This window comes from Sceloporus occidentalis, unplaced genomic scaffold, assembly GCF_023333645.1.
Source record: "Sceloporus occidentalis isolate IW3139 unplaced genomic scaffold, rSceOcc1.0.p SCAF_288, whole genome shotgun sequence".
NCBI lineage: Eukaryota > Metazoa > Chordata > Lepidosauria > Squamata > Phrynosomatidae > Sceloporus > Sceloporus occidentalis.
Window position 1 is genome coordinate 592,554 of NW_028317268.1, and position 18,856 is coordinate 611,409.

The 18,856-nt window shown below is 44.9% G+C and overlaps 1 protein-coding gene across 1 annotated transcript; it reads right to left on the reverse strand.

Annotated features, from left to right (window-relative positions):
* Nucleotides 1-1,550: 1,550 nt before the first annotated feature.
* LOC149275446 (HHIP-like protein 1) lies at nt 1,551-16,867 on the reverse strand. Its single transcript, XM_089504749.1, has 10 exons — nt 16,604-16,867; nt 12,794-13,440; nt 10,757-10,900; nt 8,723-9,051; nt 8,049-8,175; nt 7,663-7,808; nt 3,936-4,017; nt 3,396-3,478; nt 2,369-2,389; nt 1,551-2,176 (listed from the first exon to the last, which is right to left on the reverse strand). Exons 1-10 carry the CDS (start codon nt 16,865-16,867, stop codon nt 1,551-1,553), a joined length of 2,469 nt encoding a protein of 822 aa, XP_089360875.1.
* Nucleotides 16,868-18,856: the final 1,989 nt, after the last annotated feature.

Below are 18,856 nucleotides of genomic sequence, written 5' to 3' on the forward strand. Positions count from 1 at the left end.
ACATTATTTATTATTATTATTTTAATAATTTTATGTTCCTTTTTAAGTTATTATTATATATTTTCAAGCACCAATATTCCCTAAAGGGACAGCCGCGGCATTTCATGTAAATTCCCCCCGTTTCCCATGAGGAAGGCTGGGGGATCTCCGATACGACCCTTGGCTCCCGTTACGCTGGGACCGGGGGTAATCTTTAATGCCCCCTTTGATTTTCGGGCTGCTGCAGGGACTTGGCTTGGTTTCCGGGGACAGACTCTCGTGTCGTGTTTCCTGCAGCTTGCGGAACGCGCCGTCATGTGACATCTGTCAGCGTTACTGAGCGGGCGAGGAAGTGACGGTCACGATGATGCCGTTCGCATGACAAAACCGCCAGCTCAAGACAAACAGAGAAAGTGTGTGCAGAGGGTGCCGGAAAAAGCCGAACATTTATTGCAATCAGCAGAAAAAAAGTGAAAAGCTCAGGGAAAACAGCAAAAAAAAAAATAAGTAAAAAAAATGACCTTTCACACTGAGTGAGAGCAAAGCAGACCAGCTGCAGTTTCATGTGGTTATGTACAAACACGTGACGGGAGAAGCTGTACACGTCTGTTTCGTAAGGGGTCGATGCTATCATATAAGTGGATTAAGCAGCAGCTTAGGGACCCCTTTGGCCCAAGGGACCCCATCAGAGGACGTTAGAGGTTAGGGGTGGGTTCCTATTGAATTTATATCACTATAATGTATCTCGCTCACCAGCATGTGATAAGTATTATGCTTCTTTCTTTATGTATTTGATCATTTCTACATAAATATTTTCTTATGGCCCCGAAAAAACCTAGAACCCCCCCCCCCCCCCTGGTTCTATATAAAGTTTCACAAGTCAAAATTTGAATACTTCCTGAGAGCAGGTTCGTTGGATCTCGGACCCCCTTATAAACAGGTTCGTTGGATCTCGGACCCCCTTATAAACAGGTTCGTTGGATCTCGGACCCCCTTATAAACAGGTTCGTTGGATCTCGGACCCCCTTATAAACAGGTTCGTTGGATCTCAGACCCCCTTATAAACAGGTTCGTTGGATCTCAGACCCCCTTATAAACAGGTTCGTTGGATCTCAGACCCCCTTATATCTCTGGTCCGTGGCATTATTTCCACGCGCTGGACTTTGCCCCATCTACCATGGAGACTAAAGCAGCGACTAACGACGGCAAACATTCGTTTACCCCGAGTCTCCAACCGCTTGATGAAAAAAACATGAATAATTTTTTCCCACGAGTGAGACGGCAGGAAAAAGTAACCCTTTATGCTCCAGCTCCCAGATAAAAGCTACCGCCTCTTCCGTCTGCAATCGGCTGAGAGTTATGGTTGTGTTTCAGCTCGTATGTCTCTCCCATTCATTGACCTCAGGGGTCTCCTGTAGTGAAAGAGTCCGGCTCCTTTGCCTGCGCTACAAGAGAGGGCTTTGGTCAGAGTGTAGTCTTCAAGTTGCGTAAATCAACAAATCATTAGCTTCTCCCCTCTAAGGACGTTTTCTCTCATTCATGGACATCTTCCTCCCCCCCCCTCCCCGGATTTAGGAAAACTCCTCTTCCTCGTACTGCTCCTCTGTCCCGCACACGACTCCCACGTCCTCCTCGTGGGTGCAGTCGTGTTCTCCGATCTTGGACCTTCGACATTCCAGCAGGGTTTTCTCCCAGCCTTCGCACCGCACCTCATCCAGGAGAATCCGAATTCCTTTTCCTTGCCCGAACTCAGCTCTCTTGGCTACCCTCAACACAACGGGGTAACCCAACTGCTGGCAGACCACAGCCCCGGCTTGGCTGTCAAACCTGTCGTTGCAGACCGTCCCCCATTCCCCATTAACGTGGATCTCGATCCTGCCTCGGTCAGGCTTGTTCTCCTCGTTGACCAGGCGCACAGTCCCGTGTTTGATTCTCTTCACCACCTTGGTCTTTTGCTTCTTAACTATTTTCTTCTTGCCCCTTTTATTTTTAGGGTGCTTTTTGCCTCCGTGTTTATGACCCGCCTGTTGGGTTCTCCTGGGGGAGCGCGTTGGGGTCACGGGGTGCGGAGCCGCTGGCGTGTAGGACGTTTTCCTGGTGATCAACACGTTCAGTTCTTCTCTCCAAGACACGGTGGGTTTGCTGTGACTTACCGCTGGCCGCTGGGTGGCCGTCACTTTGGGGCGTCTGTGGCCGTCTGTTTTCGGCGTCGGTGTCATGTGACTTCTGGCGGTGGTTAATTTCGGGAAAGGCGACGTCGTTGGATATGTAGGAGCAGGTGATGTCCTTGGCATACTAGAAGCCTTGGTTGGGTAATGGTGGGCCGTAGTTGTACCGAATTCTCTTGTCTCGGCGCTCTTGGAGGTTGTCGGATGTTCTGTTGTGACACTTTTAGATTTCAGGATGAGTTCTAGAACAAACATACGAAGAACATGACATCACAAAGTTCCTTAATGGGGGCGTCCTTCCACCCGCTCTGCTACATGTAGCCCTTATGTATCTGAAAACAGCCCTAAATACCTCATTCTCAGTCCCTCTGAATGCCCCAAACCCCCCAAGAAATAATTATTGAATGATGTGAAATCTTGTTTCATTCATAATTTTTCCTAGGAATGCTTAATTGTCACTTGACGCCAATGATGGCTCCGATAGGATGGAGATTAATCCTTCAGTGCTGCTAATGTGTATTTGCTGAAGCAGCTAATTAATGAAATTAAGGTGTTGTGTACTTTATTGACAAGGTGGTAGATACGTGGAACAGCCTCCCAGCAGAAGTGGTAGAGGGTAATACAGTGAGGGTATTAAACATGCATGGGATAGACATACGGCTCCTGAATCTAAGACGAGACCAACGACTGATTAAGGTTTGAGTCGTTACAGCAGGAGAAACGGGCGACTAGACAGGGGCCGAATGGGGCCGATCTACTGGCAGGTTTTGAGTGGAACAGCAGCTTTTTTCATGGACTGTATGGTTCTGCCTTTTCAGAATAAATTAAATCTCAAACGTCACAGACCCCTCCATCTAATAACTGCCGACCTAACGAGGGGAAATCATTGAATATCCTGCTCAGAACCCGAGGCCGGCGACTCTCCATACGTGAAGCCTCCGCGGAACAGGCTTCCTGCAAACGAATCATCACTCGAGCAGGACTGGCACCTAAACCCCCAATCCCCTCTCTCCTCCCCTGATGCCCCTCTTTTCTAGGAGGTCAGAATGTTTGCTGGGTATGAGGGGATCGCAGGGTTCTACAGCCCTAAAAGCCCCGATAATGTGTATAGAAACAGCAGGAAACGGCTTTATAAATTAAACGGGGTAAATAAAATCCATTATTCTTCTAAATACCCCCCATTTAAGAAAATGTAAAGATTATGTACCATCATACTACGGTAACGCCCCGGAGATGATTAGTGCTTACTTTGTCTCGGGTAAAAAGATATGAGTTTTCCTTTCACCGGGACTGGGAGATGAGTCATAGGACACTTTCCAGGCGGAGCGCGTCTGTAAAAGAGATAATGCAAAGTGTGAGGACAAAGCTCATGAATGACGTGTTTAAGGGCCGGCCCCTCGTAGGGCCACCGGGTACTAGTGACTGATTTGTCATTTAATGCTTTATTCATAGTAAAACAACAAAGAACTTTACATGAAGCTAGTCTGGTTTCTATAGCAACCCCTTATCTGTGCAGCTTTTGTGTCACATGACAATTAACCATTCCCCTGAAAAAAAATGAAAAAGTCAAAATTTTGCACATATAAAGAGTTATTTTTGGGAAAGATTTGGACATTCAGCTGGACTGGGAATGTTTCTAATGATGCGTTTTCATAAAAAAAAGCTTTGATTCAGCAGAATAGGTGGAACGGCAGCAAAGCATCAAGGATTACACGGCACACGCATGCAGATAATGCACATCTGAGCTTCTACAGGCAGCGTATTAACGAGGACGTAATAATACATTACTTGGAAGGATCCACTATCTTGTACAAAACTCCAGCGGGCACCGCAGCGCTGGGCGTCCTCGTGGACAAGAAATACATCTCTCCTGCCAAGAGACGAAGCAAAAGTCACCACCAAAAACACGAAGAAAAAGAGTACTTAACAGCCATGCAATTTAATGTGTTACCCCATCACCCCCACTGACCCTAATATGGGGAATATACAGGATATAACGGGTTATAAGGACGGGATTAGTTATACGGGGAGAGTATATAATATATAATATGAGGAATATACAGGATATAACGGGTTATAAGGACGGGATTAGTTATACGGCCGGAGAGTATATAATATATAATATGAGGAATATACAGGGATATAACGGGTTATAAGGACGGGATTAGTTATACGGCCGGAGAGTATATAATATATAATATGAGGAATATACAGGGATATAACGGGTTATAAGGACGGGATTAGTTATACGGCCGGAGAGTATATAATATATAATATGAGGAATATATAGGGATATAACGGGTTATTAGGACGGGATTAGTTATACGGCCGGAGAGTATATAATATATACGGTAATATGAGGAATATACAGGGATATAACGGGTTATAAAGACGGGATTAGTTATACGGGGAGAGTATATAATATATTATATGAGGAATATACAGGATATAACGGGTTATAAGGACGGGATTAGTTATACGGCCGGAGAGTATATAATATATAATATGAGGAATATACAGGATATAACGGGTTATAAGGACGGGATTAGTTATACGGCCGGAGAGTATATAATATAGAATATGAGGAATATACAGGATATAAAGGGTTATAAGGACGGGATTAGTTATACGGTCGGAGAGTATATAATATATAATATGAGGAATATACAGGATATAACGGGTTATAAGGACGGGATTAGTTATACGGCCGGAGAGTATATAATATATAATATGAGGAATATACAGGATATAACGGGTTATAAGGACGGGATTAGTTATACGGGGGAGAGTATATAATATATAATATGAGGAATATACAGGGATATATAACGGGTTATTAGGACGGGATTAGTTATACGGCCGGAGAGTATATAATATATAATATGAGGAATATACAGGATATAACGGGTTATAAGGACGGGATTAGTTATACGGGGAGGAGAGTATATAATATATAATATGAGGAATATACAGGGATATAACGGGTTATAAGGACAGGATTAGTTATACGGCCGGAGAGTATATAATATATAATATGAGGAATATACAGGATATAATAGGTTATAAGGACGGGATTAGTTATACGGGCCGGAGAGTATATAATATATAATATGAGGAATATACAGGGATATAACGGGTTATAAGGACGGGATTAGTTATACGGCCGGAGAGTATATAATATATAATATGTGGAATATACAGGGATATAACGGGTTATAAGGACGGGATTAGTTATACGGCCGGAGAGTATATAATATATAATATGAGGAATATATAGGGATATAACGGGTTATTAGGACGGGATTAGTTATACGGCCGGAGAGTATATAATATATACGGTAATATGAGGAATATACAGGGATATAACGGGTTATAAGGACGGGATTAGTTATACGGGGAGAGTATATAATATATTATATGAGGAATATACAGGATATAACGGGTTATAAGGACGGGATTAGTTATACGGCCGGAGAGTATATAATATATAATATGAGGAATATACAGGGATATAACGGGTTATAAGGACGGGATTAGTTATACGGCCGGAGAGTATATAATATATAATATGAGGAATATACAGGGATATAACGGGTTATAAGGACGGGATTAGTTATACGGGCCGGAGAGTATATAATATATAATATGAGGAATATACAGGATATAACGGGTTATAAGGACGGGATTAGTTATACGGCCGGAGAGTATATAATATATAATATGAGGAATATACAGGGATATAACGGGTTATAAGGACGGGATTAGTTATACGGCCGGAGAGTATATAATATATAATATGAGGAATATACAGGATATAACGGGTTATAAGGACGGGATGAGAAATTTTGGAGAAGGAATTTTCCTCTTTTTGAGACACAATCGGAAATCTGGGGTTGTGGCTTTTTTTCCATTTTAAATTACTATGTTACTAAGTTATTATGGTGAACAGGCAAAGAAATGGGGGGCAGTTTGGCTGCTTCATGGGACTTAAATTTGGCAGTTCTACTAATATTTATTAGAGAACTTCGCTGGTTTATACCACAGCAGGGCAGAAAAAGCCACATTTATTAATTAAAGGTAATTAAAGAAGCAGAAACACCCAAATGTTCTTTTTATAATCCAGCTAAAGATTCATTTCTTTCACTTGGCATTTTCAGGGTTATATATGAAGTGTCCAGAAACTGGAAGCCTGTGGCATCCTAGGCGTGGGCGCGCATGCCTCCATGTCCTGTATATGGTATGGGCCAGTGAGTCCTTATAGACAGCTGGGTGTCAGCGTCTCATACTGGCCACTAGGGGGCCCCAGTAGTCAAAGAATTTGGAGAAGATCTCGGGACCCATCAAACAAGACACAAGAAGCCTTAAAAACTGGCCAGGTTTTTAACATGAATAATCTGGTCATTTTTAATGCTTTATTTATATGATTCCAGGCAAAGGGTCAGGAAGAATACAATGTATCTGGCGGAATGAAGAAAAGAAATGTATCCGGGAAAAAAGGAAGCAAAATAACAATATAAAGATTTTTTTTTTATCACATTCATGCGCAGACTGGTCACGGAGGACATCACACCAATGGGGGGGCGGTTCCCGGAAGCCCCTCCCACCTACCCTTATCTTGTGGCTGCATGCCTCTGATTTATTGGATGCTGGCATTAAAGTGCCAGGTCTGGACCGCCTGCTACTGATCACTGACGCTAATTTACGTCAATCACTGACATAGTAGTAAATACATTGCTCGGCGGGGATTTGTACAGAGGGTTGTACAGAGTCCTTGCCTCTTTTGAGCTATAATAATGTGGCTGTGCCTGTTTATTCAATAAATTCACCGAATCGATATTAAAATAGTTTAAAATGCAGAAAATCAAATAAATGCCATCAAATAGAGCCAAAAAAAGAAACCCGATTGAATTCATCGCTAATTCTACTGATCTGGTCACCAGCTGTGAAAGTTTCTTTCCTGTTGCAGATGCCATAAACTGGCGCGAAATATTCAGCAAAAGGGTTTTTCGTTTTTTAATCTGTATTTTTTAGGCGCTAACATGTCCCACCGTGCTGTACAATATGACGCGTTTCAGATACAGATGCAACAGGAGCGGAAGACCCGGCCCATGAGCTTACAATCTATATATTGCTGTCCATGTCACATACTGCTACTACAAATCCTAACGTGGGAAGCGGATCCCCCCTGTAGCATGGAAAGGGTTAAATCCTGGGAAGAAGGCTCTGGGCAACTACGCTAATCCAAAATTGTTTGCAAGGAGATGAATTTCCCCCGAAGGGGTTTAACGAGAGAAAATGCGGACGTGGCTGGAAACGGCCCTTTAGATATGAGAATGGCCATGATATTCACAGGGGCAAGTAAATGGCCAGCAATTGGTTAAAAAACAAGCATTCACGGCTAAAAGAGAGAGAATAATATTTTATAGAAATGAATATCATAAAAAAAAAAATGGTTAGTAAAAAAACACTGAGAAGCTGCTGTACGAGTCCCGATATTTATCTATCTGTATGTTACCTGCCTCGTCTTCTGCGAACGATATGATGTAGGGAAAGTAGCTGTTGATGAGTTTGGGGAAGTTGCAGGTAATCGCCTGCCCCATGCAGATCTCGGTGTAATGCCACTGCCGCTCCTCTGCTTCTTCTTTCAGGGACATCAGACGCCTGCGACAGAGAGGAGACGTGACAGAGATCATACGCGGAGGTCTGTGTCACCTTGTGGGGAGAAATGTGTCCTGTCTGTCTGTCTGCGTCCCCTGTGAGGCGCGTCTGTCCCGTGCCACCCTGGGGGTAGAATCAGTGTGCTGTCTGTGTCACTCTGGGGGTAGAATCGGGTTCCTGTCTCTGTCAACATGGGGGTAGAATCGGCGTTCTTTCTCCTTATCGCAGCACAACCTATCTCACCCGCTCATGAAGTCTCCGAAAATGTACCTCCCGTTGAGATTGGGCATCTGGCAGCCCCGGTAGATGTACCCCCCTGTGACCGACCTGCCCACTGAGTGTGGGTACGCAAATATGGGCAGGATGTCATCTGGAAGAAAAACAAATGGTCACACCTCCCCTGATGCCCCTCTATCCACCACTGACACCCCTATCCTCCCCTGATGCCCCTGTATCCACCACTGACACCCCTATCCTCCCCTGACGCCCCTCTTTCCATCACTGACACCCCTATCCTCCCCTGATGCCCCTCTATCCACCACTGACGCCCCCTATCCTCCCCTGATGCCCCTCTTTCCATCAGTTGTGTGAATGCGCTGTGCAGATTATTGGTGCTCTATAAATAAAAGATAATAATAATACTTTCTGCCTCAAATAACTAAACACAGATGTGAATTTGATTATTTTATGGAGCGCCAAGTGAATTTACAAATGTGCGGCCCCCCAATAGGAGTCTGTAGATCCAAACTGGCCCTCTGCCTAATTCAATTTCAGATTAGAGGGCAGCGGGGTGAACAAATGAATTCTACCAGCCTTTAAATGGTTAAATGACCCTGCACATTAATTTGCTATCTGTCCACTCATTAAAACAATTCTGAACTAAAATCGAGTGTTTTCTGGCAATATTTGTGTCTCACCGAGCGACGCGTTGTTACAAAGCTTCTTATCGTAACAGGAGAATCCTTCTTTTGCCCTCCAGCCGTAATTGCCCCCCCTGACGATGAGATCCACCTCCTCGTACTTGTTCTGCCCCACGTCGCCACAGAAGATGCGTCCTTTCCCGCTCCCGGTCGCCGGGTCGCCTCTGTCCACCGAGCACCGCCACATGTTTCTGGCACCGTACGCAAACACCTCGGGCCGCGCGCCACGCTCCCGCACAAAGGGGTTGTCGGGGGGTATGCGGTAAGGGGGTCCCCGGTCATTCCCCGTCACATTGATACGTAAAACCTTACCGAGCAGAGAAGACCTGTCCAAAAAAATAAAAATAGGACCACGGACCTCCTATATTTTCTTTATGAAGAGATACTTAGTATTAATGAACTTTTTTGAGAGCTACTAAGAAAAAAATGAAAAAAAGTGGCATTTAAGAATTATGACCTTAGTTTTTATTTTAGAGATTTATTTTCTTTTAGAGTCTTTTTTTTTTATAAGGCACCAGAGATGCCACCCATGGACGGCTACTTCTAATTATAATCTGCACGCCTGTATCCTAGCCATAGGAGTTTAGTTTGTTTGGCACTAAATTGTTTTTTTTTTTAATTGCTTGGGGGGGGGATATCCAAACCGGGGAATGGGGGCCACAATCCAACCGAAAGCCCTGAAGAGTTCTAGGCCATATTTGTACAGCTTTACTCACAGAGCGTTACGGTTACTCACAGAGTACTCACAGAGCGTTAGGGTTACTCACAGAGTACTCACAGAGCGTTAGGGTTACTCACAGAGTACTCACAGAGCGTTAGGTTTACTCACAGAGTACTCACAGAGCGTTAGGGTTACTCACAGAGTACTCACAGAGTGTTAGGTTTACTCACAGAGTACTCACATAGCGTTAGGGTTACTCACAGACTACTCACAGAACGTTACGGTTACTCACAGAGTACTCACAGAGCGTTACGGTTACTCACAGAGCGTTACGGTTACTCACAGAGTACTCACAGAGCGTTAGGGTTACTCACAGACTACTCACAGAGCGTATAGGGTTACTCACAGAGCGTTAGGTTTACTCACAGAGTACTCACATAGCGTTAGGGTTACTCACAGACTACTCACAGAGCGTATAGGGTTACTCACAGAGTACTCACATAGCGTTAGGGTTACTCACAGAGTACTCACAGAGCGTTAGGGTTACTCACAGAGCGTTAGGGTTACACAGAGTACTCACAGAGTGTTAGGGTTACTCAGAGTACTCACAGAGCATTAGGGTTACTCACAGAGTACTCACAGAGCGTTAGGTTTACTCACAGAGTACTCACATAGCGTTAGGGTTACTCACAGACTACCCACAGAGCGTATAGGGTTACTCACAGAGTACTCACAGAGCGTTAGGGTTACTCACAGAGCATTAGGGTTACTCACAGAGTAGTCACAGAGTGTTAGGGTTACTCACAGAGTACTCACAGAGCGTTAGGGTTACTCACAGAGTACTCACATAGCGTTAGGGTTACTCACAGAGTACTCACAGAGCATTACGGTTACTCACAGAGTCTTTTAACATCCATTCTTCTTTAGAGGGGGTGTCGGGGGCATTAGACTGTCCCTTTAAGAAGTGTCATTTTTTTTATAATCATAGTACAAGTAGTTTGTTTCAATTACTTTTATCGATGTATCTACAATTGGATACAATGTATGATTATTCATTACCAATACATTTGGGGTCCATAGGGACAGTACACAGGGGAATTATTCATTGAATGGATATACCGTATATGATATATAATATGATATATTATATATATATGATATGAAGCAATGCACGGGCGTTTTCACGGATATATAGTGGCACGCGCATTCCGGTGAGGGGCAGGGAAAGGCCGCTTCCCCTCGGATACTTCAAACATCTCACACGTGTGCCGTTTCGTACAGCACTGCGGCATGTGGCAGGGAGATTGTTTATGAACAATTTATAGAAACTCTGCCCCAAGGAAACAGGTTCTTTATAGTCACGGGCTCACTTGTTTTGGCCATTTCCAAATTCTCCGAATGGGTCTCCTGCTTTGCCGCCGTCCCCAGTGAAGATATACAGATAGCCGTCCGCCCCAAACAGTATCTGTCCTCCGTTGTGGTTCGAGGCGGGCTCCGTGACCTCCAGGATAATCCTGCAAACGAGAACACAGGATGCTGCAGTACAGAACAGCAAGAGGAGCAGTCAATGTGCGAGGCATTCTATACAGGGAGCAGGGCATTCTATACAGAGAACAGGGCATTCTATACAGAGAGCAGGGCATTCTATACAGAGAGCAGGGCATTCTATACAGAGAACAGGGCATTCTATACAGAGAGCAGGGCATTCTATATAGAGAGCAGGGCATTCTATACAGGGAGTAGGGCATTCTATACAGGCAGCAGGGCATTCTATACAGAGAGCAGGGCATTCTATACAGGGAGCAGGGCATTCTATACAGAGAACAGGGCATTCTATACCGAGAGCAGGGCATTCTATACAGGGAGTAGGGCATTCTATACAGGCAGCAGGGCATTCTATACAGAGAGCAGGGCATTCTATACAGGGAGCAGGGCATTCTATACAGGGAGCAGGGCATTCTATACAGAGAGCAGGGCATTCTATACAGAGAGCAGGGCATTCTATACAGGGAGTAGGGCATTCTATACAGGCAGCAGGGCATTCTATACAGAGAGCAGGGCATTCTATACAGAGAGCGGGGCATTCTATACAGAGAGCAGGGCATTCTATACAGGGAGCAGGGCATTCTATACAAAGAGCAGGGCATTCTATACAGAGAAGAGGGCATTCTATACAGAGAGCAGGGCATTCTATACAGGGAGCAGGGCATTCTATACAGGGAGCAGGGCATTCTATACAGAGAACGGGAATTCTATATAGGGAGCGGGGAATTCTATACAGAGAGCTGGGCATTCTATACAGAGAGCAGGGCATTCTATACCGAGAGAAGAGCATTCTATACAGAGAGCGGGGCATTCTATACAGAGAGTGGGGCATTCTATACAGAGAGCGGGGCATTCTATACAGAGAGCAGGGCATTTGCAGAGTGTACAGGCCATTCTATACTAGCGGGTATTCTGTCAAGCATTCTATCCAGGGAGTGGAACATTCTAGTGATTCTCGCATTCTACACAAATTATGGGGCATTCTAGACAGCAAATGGAATATTGCATGAAAAATATAAGACATTCTATTCAGGGAACAGAAATTCTGGGTAATTTTAATTTAAACAACATCCCTAGTTAATTTACCATCCCTTCAAATAACATCCTGTCCCTGCAATGCATGGGAGATTACGTGTAGAGTGTACAATATAGAGAGTGGGGAGAGCGTGTATGGCGTGCAGAGCCCTCTCCACCGCATGGCGTGGTTTCCTCACCGCACAGCATATATTTCATCTCAGACAGACAATGCACATGGAACATTTTGCTCACATTCCAGCTCTCGGGTTACTTTTGGGAATAACGCACACTCAGCCACCTCCGATACCTAAATACATGGGTAGGGGTTTCCGCTCACGCTCTAAACGTGCCCTGGAAATCTGTATGTCGGGCCCTTGGCCACAACTGGGGTGCCGCTGGTGTCTCCACCATTCTGCCTAGCTAGCGTTATTAAATTCCATGATTATCGGGGAATGCGGAATTAAACACGATGGAGACTGTGTGCATAAAATATATATATTTTAAAAAGATAAAGCAAATAACCAGCTTGTGATTGTAATAAGACGGTGGGAATTATTACTGAGCCCTCCGAGTGTCTAATGAAGAACTGGGTATTTACTAAGCTGAGTTCTTTGGTAAAGTGAGTTTGCTCAAGCGTTCGGTTTAAAAGCAGAATCCCTTTTCTATGGCGGCTGGGGAGAATTTTTGCGTGAATTCTCGCCATTTATCCTAGCCACTAAAATGCTGGGCTTCGTGAATAGACCTTATAGCCTAAGGCCTCATAACATGAACACAGCTGATAGCTTTAGCCATTCGATTAGTTAGTAGTTACTTTTAAAACCCTTATAAGCCCTTAATTCTGATACCGTTCCGAGCTGTGATCTGCCATGTTAACATCGTTGTTGGATAAGTGGAACTCGGAAATCCTTATCTTCTCGTCTGTCTTGGAATAGATGGAGTAGTAGACATAGAATTTCCCATTGTGTCGGAAATCAGGGTGCATAGCAACACCGAGGAAACCCCTTTCATCTCCAGCCCACGGGGAGGTGAGAACCGCTTTGGAGACGTTCAGGAATGGCTTGTCCACTCTTGACCCATTGGGAAGGTAGACCCATATGTAACCGAGCTGCTCGGCTATGAAGAAGCGATGGGTTCCATCATTGGCATGAACCATAGCTACCGGATTACGAAGTCCATTGGCCACCTCTTGTAAGCAGAGCTGGAGGCAGCCTTCTTCATCCTCCTTCACGTCACCGAGGCCGCTGTTGAGTTCTGCATTGGTCAATACATTGGGGTAGCAGTAGTTTATATCATCCAGGGTCAAGAAACGGCAGAATTTGGCGACATCTTTTTCAATTTCTGATACATCCTTGTCGTCGATGAGCAGTCCGAGCATGGACCGGCAACGTAGCCAGAACTCTGTGCAGTAGTTACCGCAGAGTCCCGGGAGGTCACGGAGTGGGGTGTTGGCGTCTTCTGCATCGTATAAGTGGGCAGCATAAGGTGAGCATTCCTAGGAGGAAAGAGACAGATGGTTCTTTAGAACATGAATGTTATTATTTGGGTTTATCTACCACTGAGAACAAGACAGCACGGTGACCGACTTATATTAATAGGGGTTCTACGTCATTTGTCTTTGGGCATTGCATAGGTTCCCTGTCCTGTCCACTAAGGTCTGATGCAGACTGAGGGTCTCGTGGGAATCTCTTGCTGGTTACAAGGAAGACACCAATGTCTTTCAACTGTAACCCTTGTCCGGCTGTCCCTAAATAGAGAGGCCCTTCTGCGAACCAGCCCTGGGTCATCTTTGCGAAGAACAAAAATACGCTGGTGAGTTGGTGTAAGAAAAATATTGGATGATAACAGAGAAAAGTGTTCTGTGTTGTTTATTAACTCAATACAGAGTTTCCTTGTTAGTTATGGCTACAAATTAACCTGTGTATAGCTACATGAAGCGCAAACAGAACGTGAGGGCAACGTGTTTAATTAGTGACGCGGAAAGAAGCTCATCGGAGGCCCTACAAAATTCATGAAATCAGATATCTATACATGACAGCAGAAAGAGCCTCTATGCGAGGATACTGAGTGTTCAGCCTTCCTGCCCCCGACTGCCTCTCGGAGTCTCTGGTGGGATATAAATTTCCGAAAGCATGCTCGTTTTTGTGAAGGTGTGGAAGGCAGAGATAATCAGGAATTAGTGGTTGTTGACCACTAATTCCTCCCCATGGTCGTGATGCCAGCTGGATCATGTGTCCAGATGTGGTGGGATCTGGCCATAAGGCAGACAAGACCAAGATAACCTACTGGGAAGCGTCAGGATTTGACCGAGTCTCAAGGTTTTTACCTCAATCTCTGGGTTCCGGGATGAATGGGCAGATTTTCACGGTCAGATAGTCTAAAGCCGACGATTTAATAATATTATCGCTTCCCAAATGGATCTTTTCTCGCTGCTATATCACAGCTGAAATCCCTGCTTAAATACAGGTGACTTGATTCAGGTCATGGCTGCCACCATTATCCAGTCACTGCGACAGAATCTTTTTGATGGCCCATTAAAAGGTTAATATTTGGAGAGACTCAGTGTCAGAGAATTTAGAAAGTCCCTGGATATGACCACAGAGATGTAACCGCGGAAAAGACCTAATTACATAGAAACACAGAACTGCCTGCACATCGGCCCTCGTCGGCCCCCGTCTAGTCGCCCGTTTCTCCCGCTGTAAAGACTCAAACCTTAATCGGTCGTTGGTCTCGTCTTAGATTCAGGAGCCGTATGTCTATCCCGCGCATGTTTAATCCCCTCACTGTCCGCATCTGAAACCGTTAAGCCGGGCGTTATCGGCTCTCCTATTGGCAAACACCACATACGTGATTATGGGGACCATTTGTATTGGGTATGAGAAGCAGCTGAGTGTCTGTGCGTCAGACGAGGGTCTGTGCGGCAGCCGAGGGTCTGTGCGGCAGCCGAGGGTCTGTGCGGCAGCTAGCAGCCGAGTGTCAGTCGGATCACCAACCAGTCTGATCAGAATCCAGATTTTTGGGCACCACCTCAGTCCCTCACAAACTGGATTAGAATTGGTGATTTATTTACTCCAGTTATTTGCAGGAGAGCTGTGGTTTTAACCCCTTGACCTCCCTGTGCAAGATGAAGGGCCGAAACTGAGTCCCGTGTAAAGTGACCTAATGACAGCGAGGTGTTTAATGTGTTAAAAAGACAGTCCCGTGTCTAGTGACCTAATGACAGCGGCGTGTTTAATGGGTTAATGCCATGTGCCCCTGTTTTGATGTATGGCTCTCCTGTCCTAGTGTACATTACACACAGTCTCTTCTCACATCCTCTCCCCGGGGTTTCCACGAAGCTCCACAATGAAGCCTTGTGCTGATTCTCTCTCGCATGCTGCCAGGTGTCGTATAAAACGTGTATTAAGAACAGGCAAAGTCGGGGCCTCCGGCTACAAATAACCACAACTCCTATCACTCTCATGAGGTCTGGCTATGTGTGATAAAAGCTGCCTGAGACTACATTGTGAAGTAAAGTGCAGAAGAAGCAAGCGTATAGGGGAGAGATTACGAGACGCTGGCAGGTGTCTGTATGTCACCAAACACGGCAAAGAGCAGGTCTCAGCGGCTCACAGGTGTGCGCAAGACAAACAGCGGGTAGCCGTTAAAACATCTAAATACCATGAGAGAAAATATTTTTTAACCTAAATGAGCAATCTTTCTAGAAATACACGCACACTCAGTGACTGAAAGTTATAGATACAAATTTAATTCAATCTACTGGGGATACCCTGAACAGAATACATGCTTTAAAATCATACAAGTATAAGGATGTATCAGCTAGCAAGATGACAAAAAAGATGAAAGAGAGAAGGAGTGAGAGAAAAAGTGATAAAAAACATGTGAGAAAAAGAGTGATGAGCGGTGAGAGAGAGAGAAAAGAGGGGGATAAAAGAAACATGAAGGAGAGAAGTGTATGAGAAAGGAAAGAAGAGGGTGTAAGAGAAAAGTAGGGTGTTACAAAGTGGTAGGGAGAGGAAAATGCGAGAAGTAGTGTGGGGTAAATAAGCGAGAGTGGAGGAGCAAGAGAAAATGCAAGGGAGAGGAGGAATGAGAGACAAAGACTAGAGACAGAGTAAGAAAGAAATAGAGGGGGAGTTAGAGGAAAACAGGAGGGGAGAAACAAAAAGGATAGAGGGTGTATGGAGAGAAAAAGGGAAGAGAGGAGAGCGGATGTATTGAGAGGGACCTTAAGACATTCAAAGACATGAAGTGGATTGGAGTTCAAGGGAAAAAGTATAAATGTTCCAGAATGCAGAATCCAACATACTCAACTACAATGGATCCATTCAGCGGGTCTGGGGATTTCTTTTAGGAAAGCAGAACATTCAGGGGTAAAAATCACAGAAAAAAAACATGAATATTTTAGAGCCACTCGAGCCGAGGAGAAATCCGATCGCCTTTTGGAGTTAATAAGGAATTTGCCCCTAAGTGTCCAAATCTAAAAAAAAATACCTTAATTGGGGGGTTTGTTTGCCTTCTTTTGGATCAAAAGCAGGACGGGTCGGTAGAAGGGGGGGACTTGGGTCTTTTTTCAACCTAAATTGCTATGTTATTTAGTAAACAAATCAATAACTGGACTAAATCACCAGTTCCCGGCTATATCCCCCACAGAGTACCTGGCACAAGATGTCCCGGATATAAGAGCCACAGACGGCGACCCCCGTGTGGTCCAGGAACTCAGACACGTAGTGGAACCTGCTGGCAATGGCTTCATCCTGAGCCGCGTCGCAGCACCCGAAGGAGGAATACATGGAGCAGAAAGTCAGTGGCTTTGGCGGCTGAAAGGGGGGCTTGTAATCCAGGCACTGTGGGTGACCCTTCGCATGCCAGGCGGCCATAACCAGCAGCAGCCACAAAGAAAATAGCGCCCGGGCTGGCATGGAGGCGCAGAGCGTGGAGTGAAGGATTCTGGGAAACGGAGCAGTCCTACGTCTGTTCTCTCGATTCTATTAGCCTATTGTTCTAGATTTTCCGCAGGTATCCTTATCAAAGAGTCTTTGCTTTACTTGGCCCAGCTGATCCTGCCTTTGTCCCTCCTCCAATTTACTCATCCTCTCTTCTCTGCAACAATTTGGTGTATTTTGCCCTCCTTCCCATCCATACGTTGTGCTTTTCTGATCTGCTCCCAGCCCTCATTCACCCTCAGTACCTTCATTCAAAACTTTCTCGTCTCCATTCATTCTCCAACATCCAGATTTTTTGGGCTCCCCAATTTCACCCTCCCTCTCCCCCCCTTTCTCTGGCTCTGCTGCCCCTCACTCTCCCAGCCTCTCTCCCTCCCTATCTGCTTCCCTCCAGTACAATTTCATCCACACCCCACTCCAGCCCCTTCTCTGCAGAATCTCTCCCTCACCCGTCCCCTCTCCCCCCACCACTAATACCAAGCAAATTGTTTAATCTCTACTAAGTCGGCTTCCCCTCTAGAGCTTAATTTTAATTAGCCAGGACTTTCGTCTATATAAATAAATACCAAATACTCTCTTTTTTCACCCAACCAGGTCAGCAGTTAACTCTATGATATCCCCAATGCGAAGTTGTGAATATGACATCATAAAAGAAAAGCTTCCCATATCAACCACAATTGTAATTTTAACACTAATTGAGACCGAATTGGCTCGTAAACATTACAAAGAAACCCTTTGTCTTTCAAATAGTTACATTTAAACCGTTCGGCTATAAGATGAGGATCCTCCATGAGACTTTATAATGTGAAATCGGGTTCAGTTCCTGGGTATTTAGCCATATGGGTGCCAGAAGAAGACATCCCTGAGGTAGCTTCACTAGATAACAACACAGAGGACTGTAGAGATCTGTACAACATCACAGGACACGTAATTCTGGCCACGTATTATACATTGTTATTCCCATTCTCTGGAATTTCCTGCCCCATTCTGTCAGACGATCCCCTATTTACTTCAAATGCTCACTAAACCCCCACCAATTTAAAGAAACTTACCCTCAGCCCTCGTCGGTCCTCCCTGACCTTGAAGATCTCCGGCCACTGGCTTCTCCACATAAGCCTCATTGCTATCAAATTATTGTCACCCAAGCAGCCCCTCTCCTTCTGTCTCATTCCCCACAATTATCTAATAGATTGTAAGCCTATAGGATCAGGGCTCTCTTCTGCGCCTCCACCGACTGTCCCAGTATGTCTTATCTCTGTTAACATTATTCTCAAATTGTATAGTATTTTTTAATGTTATTTTTGGCTGTCCTCCTATTATAATTGGGCCACAGAATCTGCTGGCCCTTTATAAACAAATGTAATGCAATCCCTGAGTTAGCGATGCCTCGTGATACATAGTAGCAAGTAATGGAATCCAAAGAAACATTCAGAAAGTAATAAACAGCACGTGAATATTCTTCCCACCCCGCCGGCCAGCATTCAGCAAAACAGCCAATTTATCAAGAGTTTGTTTAGTCGCCCTTCATTACCACAACACAGACAGCAAAAGCAGAGCGTTTGGCCCTCCAAAATCTAGAGGAGGGCCAAACGAGCCACATGCTTGGCTCCAGCTCTTCTACTTTGTTTACTAGCCAGAGCCGAGCCGAGTGTTCAACTACAACACAACCTTCCCAAGACATTAGGAAAGTGTAAAGCACATTATAGTAATACCTCAACACAAGTACTGAATCTGGCACTCCAAGAGTTAAAAAGAAAGTTTGCTTGAAAAAACGATTTCCAGGTGTCCCTCATTGCTTTTGTGTCTGGAAGCAACCCCCCCTCACCCCTGGGACCCTCAGCCAGTTTCCAGGGGTTGGAGACCATTCCTATATTGTGGACCTCATCTTTCACCCTTGAGCTATGACTCAGTGACCTTTGAAAGATGTCCTCACATGGCCCCAGGAGATGTCTCAACCACTTCCCT

Coding starts and splice junctions, on each gene's coding strand:
- LOC149275446 (XM_089504749.1), bottom strand. CDS start 16,867: ATGCCAGCCCGGGCGCTATTTTCTTTGTGGCTGCTGCTGGTTATGGCC. Junction 10,901..12,793: donor GCAGATCACAGCTCGGAACG/GTATCAGAATTA, acceptor TCTCGTTTGCAG/GATTATCCTGGAGGTCACGG. Junction 2,390..3,395: donor ATCTTTTTACCCGAGACAAA/GTAAGCACTAAT, acceptor TGTTTGTTCTAG/AACTCATCCTGAAATCTAAA.